Raw genomic sequence first — 19,454 nt, 5'->3', positions numbered from 1 at the left:
ATTCTATCAGGAAATGATCTGACCAAGGGATTGGGGTACAGGTGGGTTCTATTATGCAAGTGAAGTTAGAGTTGATGAATATTAGATCCAGTGTGTGTCCAGCTTTATGTGTGGGGCTGTTGACGGTCTGAGTGAATCCCATAGCGCCGAGAGTGGTGAGGAGGGCTTCGCAGTTCGCAGAGCGAGGTGTTGCGTTTGTATGGAGGTTGAAATCCCCCATAATCATTGTTGGAAGGTCTGAGTTAATATATTTCACAATGGATTCTATGAGAGATGAAGGGTCCGTTTCTAGAACTCCCGGGGGAGCGTAGACTAACAGTATTTGTAGATGTTTTGACTTGACTAGACCCAATTCCAATTTGGACTCTGTCTTGATTGAATGTGCGGTCAGTCTGAGTTCTTTCTTGGTAGCTAGAAGAAGTCCGCCTCCTCTTTTTTTTGTGTCTATGGAAGGTGAAGATGTCATATGTCTGGATAGGTAGTTGGTTGGTTAAGGCAATGTCTGAGTTTTTTAACCAGGTTTCTGTGATGGCACAGATGTCTGGGTTGGAATCCAAGAGGTAATCGTTGAGAATATGTGTCTTTAGTTAAGGATTGTGCATTGAAGAGGGTTACTGAGAGAAGCGTGAGGCCTAGAAGTTGGTTCAATGGTGATGTCATGATAGGGATAATTCTTTTTTGTATGACGTTGGTGGAGTTAGTTGAAGGGGTTCTCCTTTGGATGTGGATAATTTGAACATGGGTTAGTGAAACTACGTGAATTGCAGACACCATGTTGCCCAGAACAATTCCAACTTATCTGGCCTTTGACTGATCCATGTTAAATTTTGTTTACAAGGGATCTGAGAGTGTTCGCCTGATCTGATGAAAGGAGTGCTCTCCTGTAAGAATCCTATCTAGACTCCCATGAATTAGATTTTCTGGTAGGGAATTAGAGATAATTTTTGGAAATTCAGCAGGAACCCTAGTGATTGTAGGAACTTTATTGATTTTGTCAGGGAGGTTAGTACACCTTTTTTTTTTTTTTTTGTCACAAGCCAGTCTTCTAGGTAAGGGAAAACTTGGATGTCCTGATACTGCACATGCGCTGCTACTACAGCCAGACACATGATGAAGATCCTCAGTGCTGCTGAGAGGCAGAAAGAGAGCATCGTTTACTGATAATGGAAAGAGTCCACCATAAATCACAAGTAATGCCAGTGGAAGGGATGGATGGGAATGAATGTGAGTATCCTTTAGATCTAGAGTACACATCCACTCCTTCCTCTGGATGAAGGGGAGAATTGTGTGGAGAGGATTCATTTTAAATTTCTTTCAGAGTATATGCTTGTTCAGGCTTCTTAAATCTGGGATGGGTCAGTCTCCCAAATTTGTTGGGGATAAGGAAGTAGCAGGAGTAGAACCTCTGACCATGGTGATGGGAAGGAACCAGTTCTATTGCTCACTATTTGAGGAGTCACCACTCCATCTCCAAGCGGATTTGAGTCAAGAGAGACAGATCTGGATTGAAGGCTGAGCAATGAGGAAGCATGGGAAGCCAGGAGAAACAAAAGTGGTATCAAGACTCCATGATCTTGAGAACCCAGTAATGTTTGGTGATCTTGCACCACTCTTCCAGGTAGTACTGGATTCGCCCTCCTACTAGAGAGGATGGTTGCTGGGTTTGAAAAGTGGTGAGAAACTTGGTCCAGGGTTGGGCTGGACTTGTTGCATTGTTTTAGGTTGTTGGTGCTCACACTGAGCACAAATTAGCGGATGCAGAAGTAAAGGCTCCATCCAGTTTCATTGGGAATTGCCAGAAGCGGTGTGTCTTGAAATAATCTTTTAAAAGCATATTAAGTGCACCTTGCAAAAGATTGTTGCTCTGGACATCTACGTACTGTACTCTTATTTGAGCAACTGTTTCTCTGAGCTTTTCTCTGAAAAAGAGATCATGCAGGCAGGGAACATCCTCCAACTTGCCGAGGATGATAAAACATTGGCAAGTAGTTCTCAAATAAGCTATGCGGCATGCTCCGATGGATGCTGTTGAGGTGCAAGCTGTGATATTTGAACACCTCATAGATGGACTGAATAAGTTGATATACACATTCTCCCGCATCCAGGAGTGGCTGAGGGTATGTGATTCTACCTTCACTGAGTGGAAAGAAAGGCTTCAATTTCTATATACAATCATGTAAGTGTTGACCCTTATAGAATTGATGTGCAGAGATCCATGCATTGAGCTTTGGAACATCTTTTTTACCAAAATTGTCCAGTTACCTGAGATCCTTCCCTGGCTGCATTCCTTAAATATTTCTTAAACTTATTTTGTTCCTTTAACTATTTTCTACAAGGAAGCAGTAGTAATGTTAAAGTAAACTGTAGATAATTGAGTTAGCATTATGAAGACCAAATATACAGGATCATTCATCAAAATGCATTAGAGCCCTTTTGCCTGCAATTATGCCATAACTCGGGCATTATTTATCACATCGCACGCTGACCATGCAAATTTCCGAAATTTATTCAAGTGGGCAGATTTTGGGAGGAGTTTGAGTGGAGTAAATGAAAATGAAAAGTGCTAACGCTGCATACGATAGCACAATGCATGCGTTATGCATGCTATCGTGGGATATAACGTTGGAAATAACTGCACCTTTTTTCCTAGAGTTATGCCTGCGGTAGCTATGCATTATGCCTGAAATGGGATTTTTCGCAAATCCCGTTTTTGGAGGGGAGAGGAGAGTGAAGTGTAGAGAGAGAGAGTGCCTCTGGGGTGGCACACAGGCCATCTAGTAGCTAAAAGTGAGGTTTTGGCAGTGGCTAGGATGTACAAACAGCATAGTTCACATCAGTGAACATTTTATATGATTTGTAATGTGGAAAGGTACACACAGATGAGATTTCTACAATGTGCTCTCACCCTAGCTTGATGTACTCAAATGCATCAAGCTAGGGCGAGAGTACATTGCCTCTACACACCCTCCTATAGTGGATAAATAGATGACTAATATAAAAGCTTTATAAAGAGTTTCTCTCCCTCTCTTGCTCGTTCTCTCTTGCCAGAAGCAGCCCAAAACAAGGAAATGCCTGTCTGGGCACTTCACAAGCTGCAAAGTAAAAATATTGCGGATGTGATAAATTTAACGGTCGTTGCGGTAAAATACCTATGCGAAGCACTAAAATAGCACACATTGTGGTAACTCAAAAATGACCCTAACCACGCCCCTTTTTTATTGCGGGTATTATTCATGCAAAATTTATAGCATTTTGATGAATCTAGGAGTTAGTGCCTCATTTACTAAGCATTTTTCCCATAAACACAGAATGGGAGAAATGCTTTAGTAAATCAGGCCCATATTTCTGGAAAGTGTACAATGTTTGGGTTTATTTACATGAATATTTTTGAAAATGAAATTATGTGCATAAATGCTTTCCCTGACCCAGCTCCACTCCTTGGCACGCCTTCCACGAGTTCAGGGAAAAGTATGCACATAGTCTAGTTACACACACAGTTTGCCCTGACTAACCCATAGTTGCATCATAAATGACAGCAGAAAAAGACCAAAATGGCCCATCCAATCTGCCCAGCAAGGTGTTTAGGGTTGTAACTTGATCTATACAGGTTACCCTCGTCCCAGGATAATTTTCAGAAGCCAGTTCACTCACACACACACACCAGGTTTTATGCACATAAATCCTTAAAAAAAATTACCCCCACTCTGTGAACAACATTGTAAGTATACACTTCCAGTGTTCCCGCTAGAGCAAACCTGGAAGTGGCCAGGAGCAAGTAAGAGTGAGCCATGCTCCTGGGGTTGGGGTTGGGGTTGGTGCGGGGGTGCAGTAAAGATTGTGGGTGGGATGCAGGAGGAGGTTCAGTCCTTATGGTTTTAATGTAGAATAGGGTAGGAAGCCAGCCTCAGATTGCAAGAGCCTGCTATTTATTTATTTATCTTTTTGGAGGGGTGGGTCTGGGCCTGGAAGGTTCCCTCCTCCAGTTACCCAACCTACGTATATTCAGAATTTGTCCGGTTACGTTTAAAATTATTCTGGTGACGATACTTGGATACATTTAGGGAATAATATTTAGTAAATTTAGCTCATGCCTTTTCATTGTTACTTAAGGCAAGTTACATCTGGGTGCAGTAGTTATTTCCGTGACCCCAGAGTGCTCACAATCTAATATTTAGCAGCAAACGTGTCCCACTGAATATCAATCACAAGTTATTCGGCTAACTTTAGCCCAGATAACTTGTCCGCTTGCTGTTTTCCTGAATATTGATCTTGGGGAGTAAGTGACCATCTTATTTATTTATTTAATATATATTTCTATACCGGACTTCATGAATAGAATTCACATCAGGCCGGTTTACATGGAACTTAGGGGATAAACAAGTGTAACCTAGAACAAGAAGGCTGAATCAAGCAAAGTTACATAAAACATCAATAAGCTGCTGAGGTCTCTGCTAATATATTTATAGGAAAGTTGATTGGTACTAAAATGTGATCTTGTTGATATGTAGTAATAATATGCATTTCAAAATTAACCAGTTTTGCAATATAGTATACTTATAGCATGGACTGCAATAACATTATCATATTACTCCCATTCACCTGTTAAAGATATACTGTCTTTTTTTTTTTTTCCCCTCCCCCCCCTTTATAGGATTCAGACTTTGATTCAACAGGTGGTTTTCTGGGTGCAACCATGGGTAGACTGAAAACACTATCAAGAGGAAGTCAAGCCAAACTTCTTTGCTACATGTTGCTTTTTGCATTATTTGTCTTCTTTATAATTTACTGGATTATTAAACTAAGATGATGAACATTTACTGTCACTTTTTTTTTTTTTACAATATTTTTACCATATCAGTATACTAATTTAACAAGTGATAGAAAACAATTTCAAGAGGTCTTCATTAACTGTCTTAAATTGTGAGCACAATGTTATAAATATCTGTAAATGTATTATATAGTTAAGTGTGGTTTCTTTATAGTTTTTCGCATTAAAAATTAAAGGGATTATATTTTAGTTTGTAAAATAAAGCTGTAATTTTGCCAACCTTATTTTATCTGAAAAATGAAATTAAACTATCAGTGAAGTTCAAAATTCGTTAGCACTAATCATCACATTAACTAAAATTAGAATTTATTTTTGCATAATACTGGTTGCCATACTAATTGCTGGACATCTGAGTTTGTTGCTGTAATTTAGAGATGTCCAATATTAATTTTAATGTGAGGAGATATATTTAACAAATTTGTATATATATTTTTTTTCAATGTACAGTCTTTGCTCATGAACTGAAAAGATGTAAAAATAAATAATCATGATAAATTTTAGAACCCCTTATAAAGATAATCCACAGAAAGAAAGAAGACCTTACAATCTGAAGTAAAATATTTTATTAGGATTTACTTATTTATTCAGTGGCAATATGTAATAGTAATTATTTTTATGTTTGTCAACTATTCATATCAGCCCCATCTTTACTATGTATGTATCTTGTTTAGTTGTAGTTTAGGGTGCTAGTAACTGAAAGACAGTGTGTGGCACTCATTAGGGATGTGAATCGTTTTTTGACTATTTAAAACAATTGTCAGATATATTTTAAATCGTCAAAAATCATTAAGAGTCGCGATACAATAGAAATTCCCCCGATTTATCGTGAAAAATCGGGGGAGGGGGGAGGGCGTGGAAAACCGGCACACCAAAAAAAACCCCTAAACCCACCCCGACCCTATAAAACTAATCCCTTACCTTCCCCCACCCTCCCGAACCCCCCCAAAACATTTTTATGATTACCTGGTGGTCCAGTGGGGGTGCGGGGACCGATCTCCCGCTCTTGGGCCATCGGCGCTATTTTGGCTGCCACTCAAAAATGGCGCCGATGGCCCGATTAAAAAAAAAAAAAAAAAAAAAAAAAAAAAAAAAAAAAACACCACCCGACCCTTTAAAAACGACCCCTTAGCTTCCCCCACCCTCCCGAGCCCCCCAAAACATACATGGTGGTCTAGTGGTGGTCCCGGGAGCGATCTCCCGTTCTCAGGCCGTCGGCTGCCACTCATAAAGATGGCGTCGATGGTCCTTTGCCCTTACCATATGACAGGGTATCCGTGCCATTGGCCAGCCCCTGTCACATGGTAGGAGCACTGGCTGGCCGGCGCCATCTTTAAAGATGGCCACCGCCATCGTAAAGATGGCCACCGCCATCTTTAAAGATGGAGCCGGCCAATGGCACTGATACCCTGTCATATGGTAAGGGCAAAGGGCCATCGGCGCCATCTTTATGAGTGGCAGCCGACGGCCTGAGAACGGGAGATCGCTCCCGGGATCACCACTAGACCACCAGGTATGTTTTGGGGGGCTCGGGAGGGTGGGGGAAGCTAAGGGGTCGTTTTTAAAGGGTCGGGTGGGGTTTTTTTTTTTTATCGGGCCATCTGTGCCATTTTTGAGTGGCAGCCAAAATAGCGCCGATGGCCCAAGAGCAGGAGATCGGTCCCCGCGCCCCCACTGGACCACCAGGTAATCGTAAAAAGTTTTGGGGGGGTTCGGGAGGGTGGGGGAAGGTAAGGGGTTAATTTTAAAGGGTCGGGCCTCACTACAAAAAAAAATAACGATGTGAATCGGAACCAATTCCGATTCACATCACCCACAATCAGATTTTTTTCCCCCCTCTAGCTGAACCCGATCGTTAAGACGATCAGGCACACGATTCACATCTCTAGCACTCATTCATTCAACAGCCTGTGTGAAGGTAATTTAATGGTTTAATCCAGTTTCCCATGAGATACAGTCAGTACAGCTAACTCTTCCATTGTATTTGGCAGTCTCCACAATGAAGGTAATGATCTATTAAGCTTAAGGACTGACTGCCATTCTGTGCTCTCTTACTCCTACCAAGATATTGGAGGTGACCACCAGAAAATCTTACACTGTCTCTGCCGGAACTAGTCTGGCACCATTCCAAAAAAAAAAAAAGAGGATATATTTTCTCACCTAAGTACCATTTCAATATCTTGGTATTAGGTCATGAACAGAATAGAAAATCATTTTAGTAGGCCATTTCTCCCCCATGTAGGAAAAATATTTGCAGCACTGTGCAATAGCACTTGGGTTACTGTATGATTTTTGGTGATGGACATCCTCATCTGAGGTAAGCATAACCTCGGTGGTGGGAGGCAGACTGATTGTAAGGACCAAGAAGTCCCACTTACATGGGGGCTTATTTTAAAGGGAACGTTCTTATTATTGTCCTTACCCCTTTCCTTCTGCTGTTAATATCGTGAGTTGCTTAAAATTTCATACATAGGTAATTAGTTTTGCTTTTGAATTTTCTATTATTGTTAGTAAATATTTAATTATATATAATGTGAATGTAATTTTGTTTTAACACAATAGGCTATTAAAACTAATTGGCACAAGAAACTGGTCTTGTCATTTCTTAAAAACAAATGTCAGACTGAATTTTTTCATTTGGTTTAGAAATAATGATACAATTTGTATAATCTACAGGTTTGATGTATTTTACTAATTTTTTTTTTGCTAAAGATTAGAAAAAGATAGTAAATGATCAATATGATAAATTTGTTCCCACTGGAGAATGTGTGTATTTCCCAGCGTGTAGCAGATGGACTCAGGATCAAAGGGTATAGTGTGCTTCTGATAGCCGTTGGAGACGGAGTCAGATTTCAATCTGATGTCAGCACTACATATACCCGTGCAGGAAGCTCTGCTCGTCAGTATTTCTCAGTCTCCATAGCAGTTTGGGACTCTACACACACTTGCACAGAGTTAGAAAATCCAAACCCAAAGAAGAAAGAAATAATCTTATCTCTGCAGACGAACCCCGCTCTACTGCGATGATACCTAAGGGTCCCTCCCCCAGTCGAGAATTTCTGAGGTAAAGCCTTGGTCCGGTAGCCGGTTCCCAGTGTGGACTTCGCCCCCAGGAACGGGAGTGGCTGAGAGGCAGCGGGTGCAATACCAAGTGCGGCAGTGAAGGTATTTTCCCTCTCCCCCCGCAGCCAGAGACCGCCCGGCACTAGACCAGGAAGCGCCGAGACAAGGTAAGGTAGAAAACGTTTCTTAAAGTCTCCGAGGCTCGGATAACCGCACAAATCGCCATCCGGCATCTTGTCCTATCGGGTTGAGCAGCCCCGTCCGGGCTAGACTCCGATCCGGTACTAGGGTCCTCCCATGTGGAGACCCTCCGGGGGGACCACCATCTTGCCCGCTTAGTCACCTGTGCCATTTCCCCCCCCTTGATCGCCGTATTGTCCGCATAACTGAGTCATGCGCACAGCGGCGAGCCGGGCGCAGAAACTACTTGTGCGCACAGCGGCGCGCACATCTCTATAAGCGCACATAGTGGCATGCACACACATCTTTCGCAACTTGCACGCACAGTGTCGGCGCACCCGGAGCGCATATCTAAGCCTCGCAGCACGCGCATATAAGCACACAGTAGAGATGTGAATCGGAACCAGAATCTGTTCCAATTCTGGTTCCGATTCACATCGTGTTTTTTTTTTTTTCGTCCGGCCCGATCGCGGTTTTGTTTATCGGCTGCGCCCGAGCCAATAAACAAAAAACCCACCCCGACCCTTTAAAACTAATCCCTTAGCTTCCCCCACCCTCCCGACCCCCCCAAAAAAACTTTTTACAGGTACCTGGTGGTCCAGTGGGGGTCTCGGGAGCGATCCCCTGCTCTCGGGTCGTCAGCTGCCACTAATAAAAATGGTGCCGATGGCCTTTGCCCTTACCATGTGACAGGGTATCCATGACATTGGCCGGTCCCTGTCACATGGAGCACTGGATGGCCGGCGCCATCTTTAAAAATGGCGCGGGCCATCCAGTGCTCCTACCATGTGACAGGGGCCGGCCAATGGCATGAATACCCTGTCACATGGTAAGGGCAAAGGGCCATCGGTGCCATTTTGATTAGTGGCAGCCGACAGCCCAAGAGGGGAGATTGCTCTTGGACCCTGCTGGACCACCAGGGACTTTCAATAAGTCTTGAGTGGGGGGGGGGGGGGTAGGTGCAATTAATTAAATTTGAAGGGTTGGGTTTGGTTTGGGTTTTTTTGTATGTGCCTTTTCTCCCCTCCCCAAAAATAAGAAAACTCACAAAATTTCATAGGTTTTCTTTTTATTTTGTCGCCCCTCTGAACAAAATGAAATAGGATATATCGTCTCTATTTCCTATTTTGTCACAAACGAATGCACATCCCTAGTGATAAATCTGATTTCTCCTCTGGATCTCTTTAAAACATATGTTTCCCAGGTGTTAAAAATGCCAGACTCTGCAATACCTGTGATAACGAAGGTATACTATCTACCTCTGAGCATGGAGCTGATGTACCTATACAATCATCTTTGCTAGATCTTTCAGGGATCCTTGAAATGTCACAAGAGACTGATATAGAAGAAGAGCACTTTTGGTTTCCTTTGCCTTTCTTTCAGACAGGAACAATATTTTCAGATTCTTCTTTTGTAATAGACTGTCTCTTTTCTATGGACAAAAGGTCTGGATTTACCTAGGCCTTACTAAAAGCACTCAAACTCACAGAAAAAATTTTCTGTGTATGCATCCAGATGTGCTTCAAAGAGGGGCACAGTTCACTCTTCGATATCCAGGCAAATGTTATGTTAGACATCAAAATGTAAATGATATTTTTTTTGAGCCTTTACAACTCCGAATGTTTTTAGATAAGCACACCTAAAGGCACCCTTATCTGATTCGGTATAAGAGAATAACTGTTGTGACCCTCTCTTGCCTTTCTTTTTGTAATGTTTCCTTGATTGATAATTCGCTTTATTTTAGTGCATGTTTATTTGGAAGCTGAAATATTGTATTACCTGTATTATGAATACCTGTTTTGCACTTATTTCTGTACAAGATTTTTTCTTGTGTTAATTTGGAAACATTTTTAAAAAGGAAAAAAAAAAAAGAATGCAGCAGTCAAGCAGCAAAGGGGGGGGGGGGCACATATATGTTTTTTTACCCATTGGTGAGAAGTTGTACATGAGCACCCAGTATAAAGAGGCTCTCAGAGAATGAATCCGATCTCTGGAGGCTAGAGTGGCAGATAAGAACATGCCATACTGGGTCAGACCAAGGGTCCAACAAGCCCAGCATCCTGTTTCCAACAGTTGTCAATCCAGGCCATAAGAACCTGGCAAGATGGTGCCGGCCATCCAGTGCTCCTACCATGTGACAGAGGGCGGCCAATGGCACTGATAGCCCTGTCACACGGTAAGGGCAAAGGGCCATTGGCGCCATTTTGATTAGTGGCAGGCCCAATGGCCCGAGAGTGGGAGATCACTCCTGGGACCCCGCTGGACCACCAGAGACTTTCGATAAGTCTTGGGAGGGTGGGGGGTTGCAATTAATTAAATTTGAAGGGTTGGGGTGGGTTTGGGTTTTTTCAATCTGAAAGGTTGGGGGCGGGTTTCGGGCATCGTTTCAGGGGCAGACGAAATAAAATTGGTTCAAACCGCGGGAAAACGAAATTTCCAGCAGCAGGCCGATAACGAAGGCCGAACCAAAAGGTTCGGCCAAATCACATCTCTATTTATCACAGGAAAATTCAGTATTCAGTAACATGGGATAGACCTAGTTTTGGGGTACTTGTCAGGTTCTTGTGGCTTGGATTGGCCACTGTTGGAAACAGGATGCTGGGCTGGATGGACCCTTGGTTTGACCCAGTATGGCATGTTCTCATACATACTTGAATTTAGTTTACCCCACAATTTTACCTCTCCCCAAACTTAAGTCCTATTATTACCCGCTAGCAATACTTACCAATCCTCTTCAGCCACCAGCAAAATATTCCTTTCCTCTCAATATTCCCTCAGGAATTAGGGTTACTGAGCTCTGTCAGTGTCCATTTCTCACACTGGGTAATTTTTTTGAACATTAAATAGCCAGTACCAAATCAGCCTTATTTCTACAGGCACACTCTCTTAAGAGAGCTCAAAGCCTTCTTACTTCCCTTTAGTAAGACTTCTTCAGTTAAAGGGGCATAAATTAAAAGTTTCAGCACTAACTTCAGTGTTTGAGTCCTTAGTTTAGAATTAATTTTCCTCTCACACTGTTTCTTTCCCACCTATTGAATTAAAAATACCTGATAGTTACATTATAATGAGCTGATCTACTGTGTTAATTAACTACCTCTAACCTTACCTGATCTGGATATTTTATTTAAAATACTTTCTCTCTCATATATACAGTCATACTCACGTATTCCTCACATCCCTACATGTTTTTGTGACTTTTTTAGGGCCTGCGAGACAAGCTGAACAAAATCCAGTGCTGCTCTAACTGTAATTTTCCTGACAAGAAATATCTTTGCTTCTGTGATGTCATTACTGTAAATAGTTCCTTGCCTAGTTAGTTTACATATAAAACCTCAGAATTTAACTATCTTAACCTTCTGTTTCAGGAATAGTATTAGGAAATTGTTGAAGTCTGTAGAAATTTTCAAAAATTAATTTTACTACTTAAAATATACTGAGCTATGAGATTACCACCTTTGCTCGGGTCTGAATCAACATTCTCAATAAAAAATCTAACAGGTGCTTTAAAGGTTTAGTTAATTGTCCCGTGCCGCAGGTGGCCCTCCCTCGCTGACCCATGGCGAAGGATCTTTAATTGCTCCATGGTTTACATAATGTAGAAGTTCTCCCTGCAATACAAATCGGTCCTCAGCACCCAGTATATTTTGGCTCCCACGTCATGAGTTCCTGTTAATCTTTCTAATTGCATACAGTCAGTCCACAGTACCCTGCATGGAGATGCTCCAGTCCTTAAGATATAGGGAAGGCCTGGTCCCCCTAACGCAGCCCTCGGGTCCTCGTTCTCACACCATGCTTGATTGTTCAGTTATAAATGTGTACCACTTATGAGACTGTATTCACAATTAAAAGGTTTGCTGTTAATAAGTATTGACCAGTGTACATTGTTTGCCACACATCCTTTCCGTTGTACTAAAATATATCTATCATCATCATCTGCACAGATCTGGTTGACTTGAAATGATATATTGGGATCTAAAAGGATCACCCCCCCCCCCCCCCCCCCAGCTATGAGACATTCCTTGGGCTACAAAAACAGTCCTATCCAGTTTTTTTCTAAGTTTTAGATGTTCCCATGCTGTCATGTGAGTTTCTTGCAGAAATACTATTGAGCTATGCAAGCACTGTAAATGGGTTAGCACCTTTTCCCTTTTTATGGGTGAACCTAGCCCAGCTACATTCCACTTTACAACATTAATTGTGGAAGCCATCTTGGGATGTATGAGTGAAGTTTTGCTGCTGGTGCCCAATAAAACCTTTACTAATCCATGTGTATAGCTGTTATGAATTCCGGACTCTAAACCTGAAATTTCAGAGTAAATTAAGTTATCTCGACTCATGGTTGTCATAGGACAAATCTGTCTTCCCCATACCCCCTTAGTGGAATGAATTGGGCACCTTATTGAACATTATTTATGCTATCTATATTTGCACTGTTTTTACCCATATTGCTGCTATATCATCTTATGACATTTCTCTAATCATTCACTGTACCTGTCTAAAGGAAAGGACTTCCTTCCCGCACCTTTTGAATTATTTGTAAACCGATGTGATATGTAAATCGAACACCGGTATATAAAAATAAACAAATAAATAAACATAGTAAGTCCATATGTGCTCGGGTGATTTTATTGTCCTTTCCCTATATAGTGAAGAAAGACTAAACTTAGATGTTCCGTACCAAGTCCAACATTGCAAAACGTGAAAACTCTGGGTCTTGGACTGCGTGTTCTCAATGTCCACTGTATGCCAGATGGAATGCAATCATCGCTGAACTTTTAAACAAGTATAAATCTTGCTGTAGGTAGTCATTACCGAATCTTTTTATTGTCAGCCATCATTTCTTCTTCAGCTATCGGTCGACCCTTGAATCACAGCAGTTGATAAGGTGTTTAAGAAGACATTTGCTGCTTCTGGAGAAGCAAACAGCTGAGTTTGGCCCCCGTGCCATATCTGAAGCTTGGCTGGGTAAGCTAGGGTGAAACAAATATTGTGGTGGACTGAGGAACAAATGGTAGAGAATCCCTTTCATTGCAGAGTTACTGCAGATGAATAGTCTTGAAATATTAACACAGCAGAGTTTCAAACCCACCTCTCAGACAACAACAGAGAACAGGAGAGGAGAGGGTGAAGCTGGAATAGATAGAGCAGAACAAAGAAAAGCAGCTCTGCTAATTCAGCCCATCCCCTCACCTGTGTAGAGGGAGTCAGCAGTTGGAGGATGACAGCACCAACAGTGCCTAGAGGTGGCAAAAACCTAAATCCACATCTTTCTAAAGCATTGATAGACAAGTTGTGGTGTGTAAGACAACCCAATGAGGAATGTGTTTAGGCTGTTGCTATGTATTTAAATTGGTGTGTTAGTAACCTAGGTAATGCACAAGTTTGCACCTGCTGTGTTGTCAAGGCTGCCTCTGGACTCAGCGAGGCCACTGATGACATCTAGATCCAATTTGTTGGGTAGGCATTGTTTCAGTGGTGTGAAGTGAACAAATGAGGTCATCCACAGTCTTCGTCTGAAAGGCCTAGATCATACTGAATTTGTCACATATCTCTCTTTTGATATCTTTCTAGACAAATAGAAAATGATGGCAGATAAGTACTGTAAGGCCCATCTATTCTGCCCAGTTTCACTCCTAGTACATAGCCATAGACCCCAGTTGATTTCTAGCTTTCCCTTCATTGTTTGCATCTAGGGGATCCTCTGTGCTTATCCCATGCTTATTTTAACTTGATTAGCATTTCTGTCTCCACCACCTGCTTTGGGAGTCTATTTCATGCACCACCATCCTGTCAGTGAAGAAATATTTCTGATATTGCTCTTGAGTCTATCACCTTGAAGCCTCATACTGCATCCTCTTGTTCTAGTGCTTTCTTTCTGTTGATAAAGGTTTTCTTCTTGTGCATTATTTATAACTTTGATGTAATGCACAAAAAGCAAATCTTTTGATTTCTATGGTGGGTTTCATGGGCCTGTGGGTGACTCAGAGACTGGTAACATTTGCTATGATTCATTCCTAAATTTGCTTCTTGTCTGCCAGGCCTTTTCTAGTCAGTCTTTTCTAAAGAGTACCATTGATTTTTCTAGTACTAGTTCCAGTATCTTGTTCTCTGATTGTGGAAAATGCAACATGCATGTACCAGCCTCAGTAGTACCTTCTTCAATCTCCTACTCTGATTCATCTTCCAGTTTGCCCATTTCTATTGGCTGTTCCCATGATATCTAATGACCTTTGCTCGTTCTGTTTATTGATCTATTCACCTCCTCTTATGAGGTCCACTAACTCTCTTTCTTCTCAGCACAGACAAGCAGCAGCATATGCCAGGCCTCCTTCTTCTATAGATTTTTGAGTGAAGGTGGTAGAGCTAGGAGGAAAGAGAACTGATCATGTTTAGTTTAGCATGTCTGCACTATTTTCTTTTAGTGTGCACACACAATTTAATATTCTCATGATATTTAACATTCAAATATATGTTTGTTATATGAACCTTGTTGTAATGTAACTTTACGAACTCTTTGCACTTGTTAATGTTCCATTTCTGTGTTCACACCCCCTGTTATATGTAAACCGGCATGATGTGATTTTTAATCTCGAATGCCGGTATAGAAAAACTCTAAATAAATAAATAGATAGATAGATAGATAGATAGATATAATCTAGTCCTAAACTAGTACAATGTTTGTGTTACTGTGCATGCTAAAACCATATATACACTCTGGAGGTTATTTTGTACATACATCTAAAATTTAATGCATCCCATGTTTAGTGATATTTCAGCGTGCATGTTCAATTTTTAACATGGAAGTTAAAACTTTTTTTTTAATAGGAGTTATAGTTCAGAAGCCCCCTTGACTAGAATAGCAAATTAAAGGGAATCATATTAACTAGCAAAAAGTATCGAGTAATTTTTAGTAGACAATGAGTGAAGGGTAGGAGGTAAGAGAAAGGTAACAGGATAAGATTATAGCCACCACTAAAGCTCCCATAGAAATTAAAGGAGCTGGGCACAGGTGGAAGCCAGCTGATCCTATGTTATTTCCTCCTTATATTCATTTCAAGACCTGCACCAATGCAAACATCATGCCCACATGTGTGTGATTATTAACTTGAAGCTGGCTGCAATAAGAGTAGAGTTGAGCAGGCATACTTCCTACATGGCTACATGCTTTTTTGTAAATTTAACAGAAAATATTGTAATCTTTCTATTAAATATTTTTTGAAACACCAGATATTTGCCTATAAGAATATATCCTGATATTCATCCTCTTCAAATTGCAAATAATTTAGGCAAAGAGAATTAATATTATTTATGAAAATGGCATGGTGGTCAGGTTGATTGTAAATTCCTCATCCATGGAGTCTCCTAGTTGTTTTTTTCATTTGTTTCAGTTAAAATTCTTCTGTGATCAGTATATAACATTATAACAGCAGTGTTGCATTTTGAGTAGCTGGGATCTGACAGGCTGTTTACTTAAGCTTCCCTACAAAAGCTAGCATGATGGTAGAAGTATAAGAGATAAATTGTGCCCATTAAACAAAATGAATTACTTTTTCAATAGATAGGATGAGATGTCAAGAGGCCTCAGGCTGAGTATCTTTTGGCATGATAATCAAGCATTTTACATTTTAGATTTCTGACTGGGCAATAGGAGTCAGAAGATAGCATAGTCTCCCTATTCCATCTTTATTGACCTCAGTTGACTTTTGTTCTTGTGCTTAGCATTGCCTATTCTATTTTCAACTTCTTTTACTGTGATTGACTTGGTGTGAAAGCTCCCAGGCTTTCCATAAATGGAACATAAGAAATGTAGCCATGAAAATAGTCATATTTTCCAGCTAGGCCTTTCTGAGGGCTTGCAGACACAATTTTATGTATTACATCAGCAACTGCATCTTTTCAAAGGTAGAAATACACAATAAGCAGCCAAATGTAGAAAATTTATTGTGTAGAATCAATATATGAAATGAGCCCTATCATATATTGATTCTACACAATAAATTTTCTACATTTGGCTGCTTATTGTGTATTTCTGCTCCCACGGCTTTACTAAGCAGCCTTCCTTGCTGTTTTGTCAGTCTTTTCAAAGGTAGACAAGACACAGTCTTTGCTCTTTCATTCGATATCTTGAAAAATTATTTGAAAGCTAGAATGCACAATTCCATTAAAAAAGGTTTTATGAAGTAAATCATATTTAGGTTTTAAGGTATTGAAGCTATCTAAATACTTGGGAAGCAGATAACAAATCTGTTGCACAAGAGAAATTTAAATTCATAAGTCATTCCTAATTTGATAAGTGAAATCCCATGCATAAACGGTGCTTGGGAAAGCAAGCCTACATATCAGTTTAATTTTCATGAATAGCAGAGAAGTCCTTATATAGCGTTTAAACTAAGCAAGGTAAGAGCACAAACTGCACTCTCCCATAAGTGAAAACAGGTGAGGTAAACAATACAAGGTGAATTTTAAAAGCCGAACGTGTGCCAAAAGCAGGAGATGTGCATACATATAGGACATGTGTATGTGCACCCGATTTAAAAAGCCGCCTACATGCACAAACATCTCTCGATATGTGAATATCTCATTTGAAACAAAAAAGGGGTGTGGTGTGGGCATTCAAGGACACGTACAAGAGATGTGTGCACAAGTACCCGGGCATGCGCACAGGTCCAGTGCTGCATACGTTTATTTCTGCTATGAAGGAGGTGTAAATTTGAAAATAAAAAAAAAAGGGGGGGGGGGTGCCAAGATGGTGGCTTGAACAACCACGTTATTTCAGCTCCTTGCATCTCATTGATTGTCCTCTGATTTTTTGTTAATTTCCTTACCTTGATGGTCAGGAAATGTATAGGAAGGGTAAGGGTTGCTCCTTCTGTAGATTGGAGTTCCTTCCCGGGCCTCCAATTGTCCATTGCTGGATTCGCTCGATCTATGGTTCAGATGTGGCCCTTACAAGCATTGGAGTTGAAGGGTTCGGTTCGCAGCTTTGGGGCTAATGATTCTCTCAACCTAGACCTCAGAATCCTCCCCCCCACCCCGCAACTGTATCAGGGTGGTGATTCCATTAAAGTCGGGATTCCCCCTTTTCCTACAAGGTCTGCTATGCCCGTGAGATCTGGGACAAGCCACTCCACACCAGTGAACAAGGAGCGTGTCAGCTGCCCTGAACCCAGGCTTGAGTAAGGAGAGAGGAGTACATCAGATGTGACTGGTGGTAAGCTCGGTGCTTCTTCTGATGTAGAAGTTTGACATTGGCGCCAGATGGTATGGTGGACTTCCACTCCTCTCTCCCAGCAGTGCCCGCTTCTGTTCCACCTTTGGAGAGGCCTGAGACAATCACTCTGGATGCCATCTGGTCAGCCCCTGCTTCCCTTCACTAGAGTGTTTCTTCTTTTGGAGCCTTTTCCAGTCAAACGCAGCAACAATTTCAGAGCCGGGAAACTGCTCTTGTAGCTCAGGCTCAGGAAGTGACTCCAGTATCTGGAGAGGTTAACTGGTTGGCCTTAGTTCAAACCTCCCTGGTTCAGAACAAGTTTGTCGTGAGTAAGAAGATCGAACATTTTCAGTATTATATGAGGCATTTACATATGAGATTTATACATTTTTGTAAGATGCATACTGCATCTCTTCTTAAATTGTTTAAACATTATTTCACTTTGGTGCTTAAAATGCCTAAAAATGCTATACCTCCATTAAAATACTATTCCTCAGTTAATGAAATGTATTATTTGCCTATTGGGAGGTTGGCACAGTAAAGTACTAATCCTTTTGCAGGAAAACCTGCATTGGACTCTAAATTTAACTATTTTTGGAAAGATCATGGAGGAGGAAATATCAAGACCTTCTCTGTTGGTTTCATGTGTGTTTGATCAGGACAAGGACTCTATTTTGCATTTTTGTGATAAGGAAGCTGGTTTTTGGATGCTCAACTTAGGGTTTATCCTGATGGATGTAAGAAAACACAAGAGCAACAGAAAAAAAATCGTTGGAATTGTGCCAGGAGCTATAATTGCTAGGCACATTTCTTGAGGTTTGTTTTCATTGTAAGTGCATAGTTACATTTCAAGAAGCTACTTATACTTTTTTTGACCCCTCACAGCTTTGTTTTTTTCTTGATTCTAAACAATTGGTAGGAGGAGGGAATGTGGATACTGGGTAATGTCTGCTAAAATGGATATTTAGATAGACAAAGGTGCTGGTTGGTTTATGTAAATTTACCTTATTTCATTTCTTTGATTGCCATACCTTCGATGGCTTTACCTTTTTTTGATCCCCGCAGGCTAACTGAAGATGTATTGTGTTGTTTTTTTTCTTTTTTACATTTTGGAAAATAAATCTTCTATTCCTGTTCAAGAGTATGCTTGTATAAATTATAAATTAAAAGTAAAACAAAAAACAGGCATCTCTGAGGGGTTTAAGGAGTCTGGGGTACTAGGGGGCGCGCAGGCTACAGAACCAAAGGGGTTTCCAGGACCTAGATCTAGAACGGGTGAACTGGTGGACACATTAGTGAAACTGGTTATGGTGTGGACATGCGCCTGTTATAAAATTCCCTGCTTGCATGGCTTACACCTGACTTTGCACCACTGCGCATTCACTTGCAAAACTGGGTGCCCACATACGCACCTAGGCTATTTTATAACATACATGCATATGTACATGTATGTTATAAAATTGCCACATACCTGGGCTCACACCGACATACATGCACATCAGTGGGGTAGCCAGGGGAAGGCCTGGGTGGACTGTGGCCTACCTACTTTGGGCTCAGGCCAACCCATTCAGCATTGCCCAGTGGCCCAAGAAGAGAGGCCCTGTGACAGGACCATAACAAACTTTCCAGGTATGCACTGATATTAATGATGTAGTCTTACTAACTAAAGTAGCAGTTCCTGGTGTTGTGCCAAAAGATTTTGTCTGCTATTAATCAGAATGCATGATTCATTTATTTTATAATTAAAAATAAGGCCAGATGCCAGGGCCCAGGCACCCGGAGTTAATTATCTCAGGTGCATTCACCCCAGTGAATGGCAGCATTTTAATGTACGAAAGGCCATGGACCGCTGGCGGATCCCCACCAGACCAGATAAGTGGACCTGGCTTTTTCCCAGGTGGGTGGGAGGAAGAGAGAGATGTTTTTTGTCCGTTTTGGAGGGAGGGGGTAATGTTTGATTTGGTTTTTTTTTCACATGAATTAAATGAATCAAATATGCCACAAACTGAAATTTGTGGGGAAAAATCTTTCGAAAATGAACTGAAAAACAAACAAATCTTTTTTCCCTGCACATGCCTAGTGGAAGTCAGCTTGGGGCCTGTGCACACAGGCCCTGCTGTATCATTGCACTTGCATGAATTTCTGTGGTAATAGAAAGCTGTGCATGAGAAGGGA

General features: G+C 41.2%; 1 protein-coding gene across 1 annotated transcript in view; it reads left to right on the top strand.

Annotated features, from left to right (window-relative positions):
* The window catches only part of BET1 (Bet1 golgi vesicular membrane trafficking protein), a 48,156-nt gene extending 43,345 nt beyond the window's left edge, over positions 1-4,811 (top strand). Inside the window, exon 3 of the mRNA XM_029588899.1 lies at positions 4,652-4,811. Within this exon, the coding sequence (XP_029444759.1) occupies positions 4,652-4,807 (156 nt within the window). The 3' untranslated portion in view covers positions 4,808-4,811. The remainder of the gene's footprint in view (positions 1-4,651) is intronic.
* Positions 4,812-19,454: the final 14,643 nt, after the last annotated feature.

This window comes from Rhinatrema bivittatum, chromosome 2 (assembly GCF_901001135.1).
Source record: "Rhinatrema bivittatum chromosome 2, aRhiBiv1.1, whole genome shotgun sequence".
Lineage (NCBI taxonomy): Eukaryota > Metazoa > Chordata > Amphibia > Gymnophiona > Rhinatrematidae > Rhinatrema > Rhinatrema bivittatum.
Note: the sequence above shows the minus strand (reverse complement) of the source record. Positions and strands in the feature narration are given on the sequence as shown.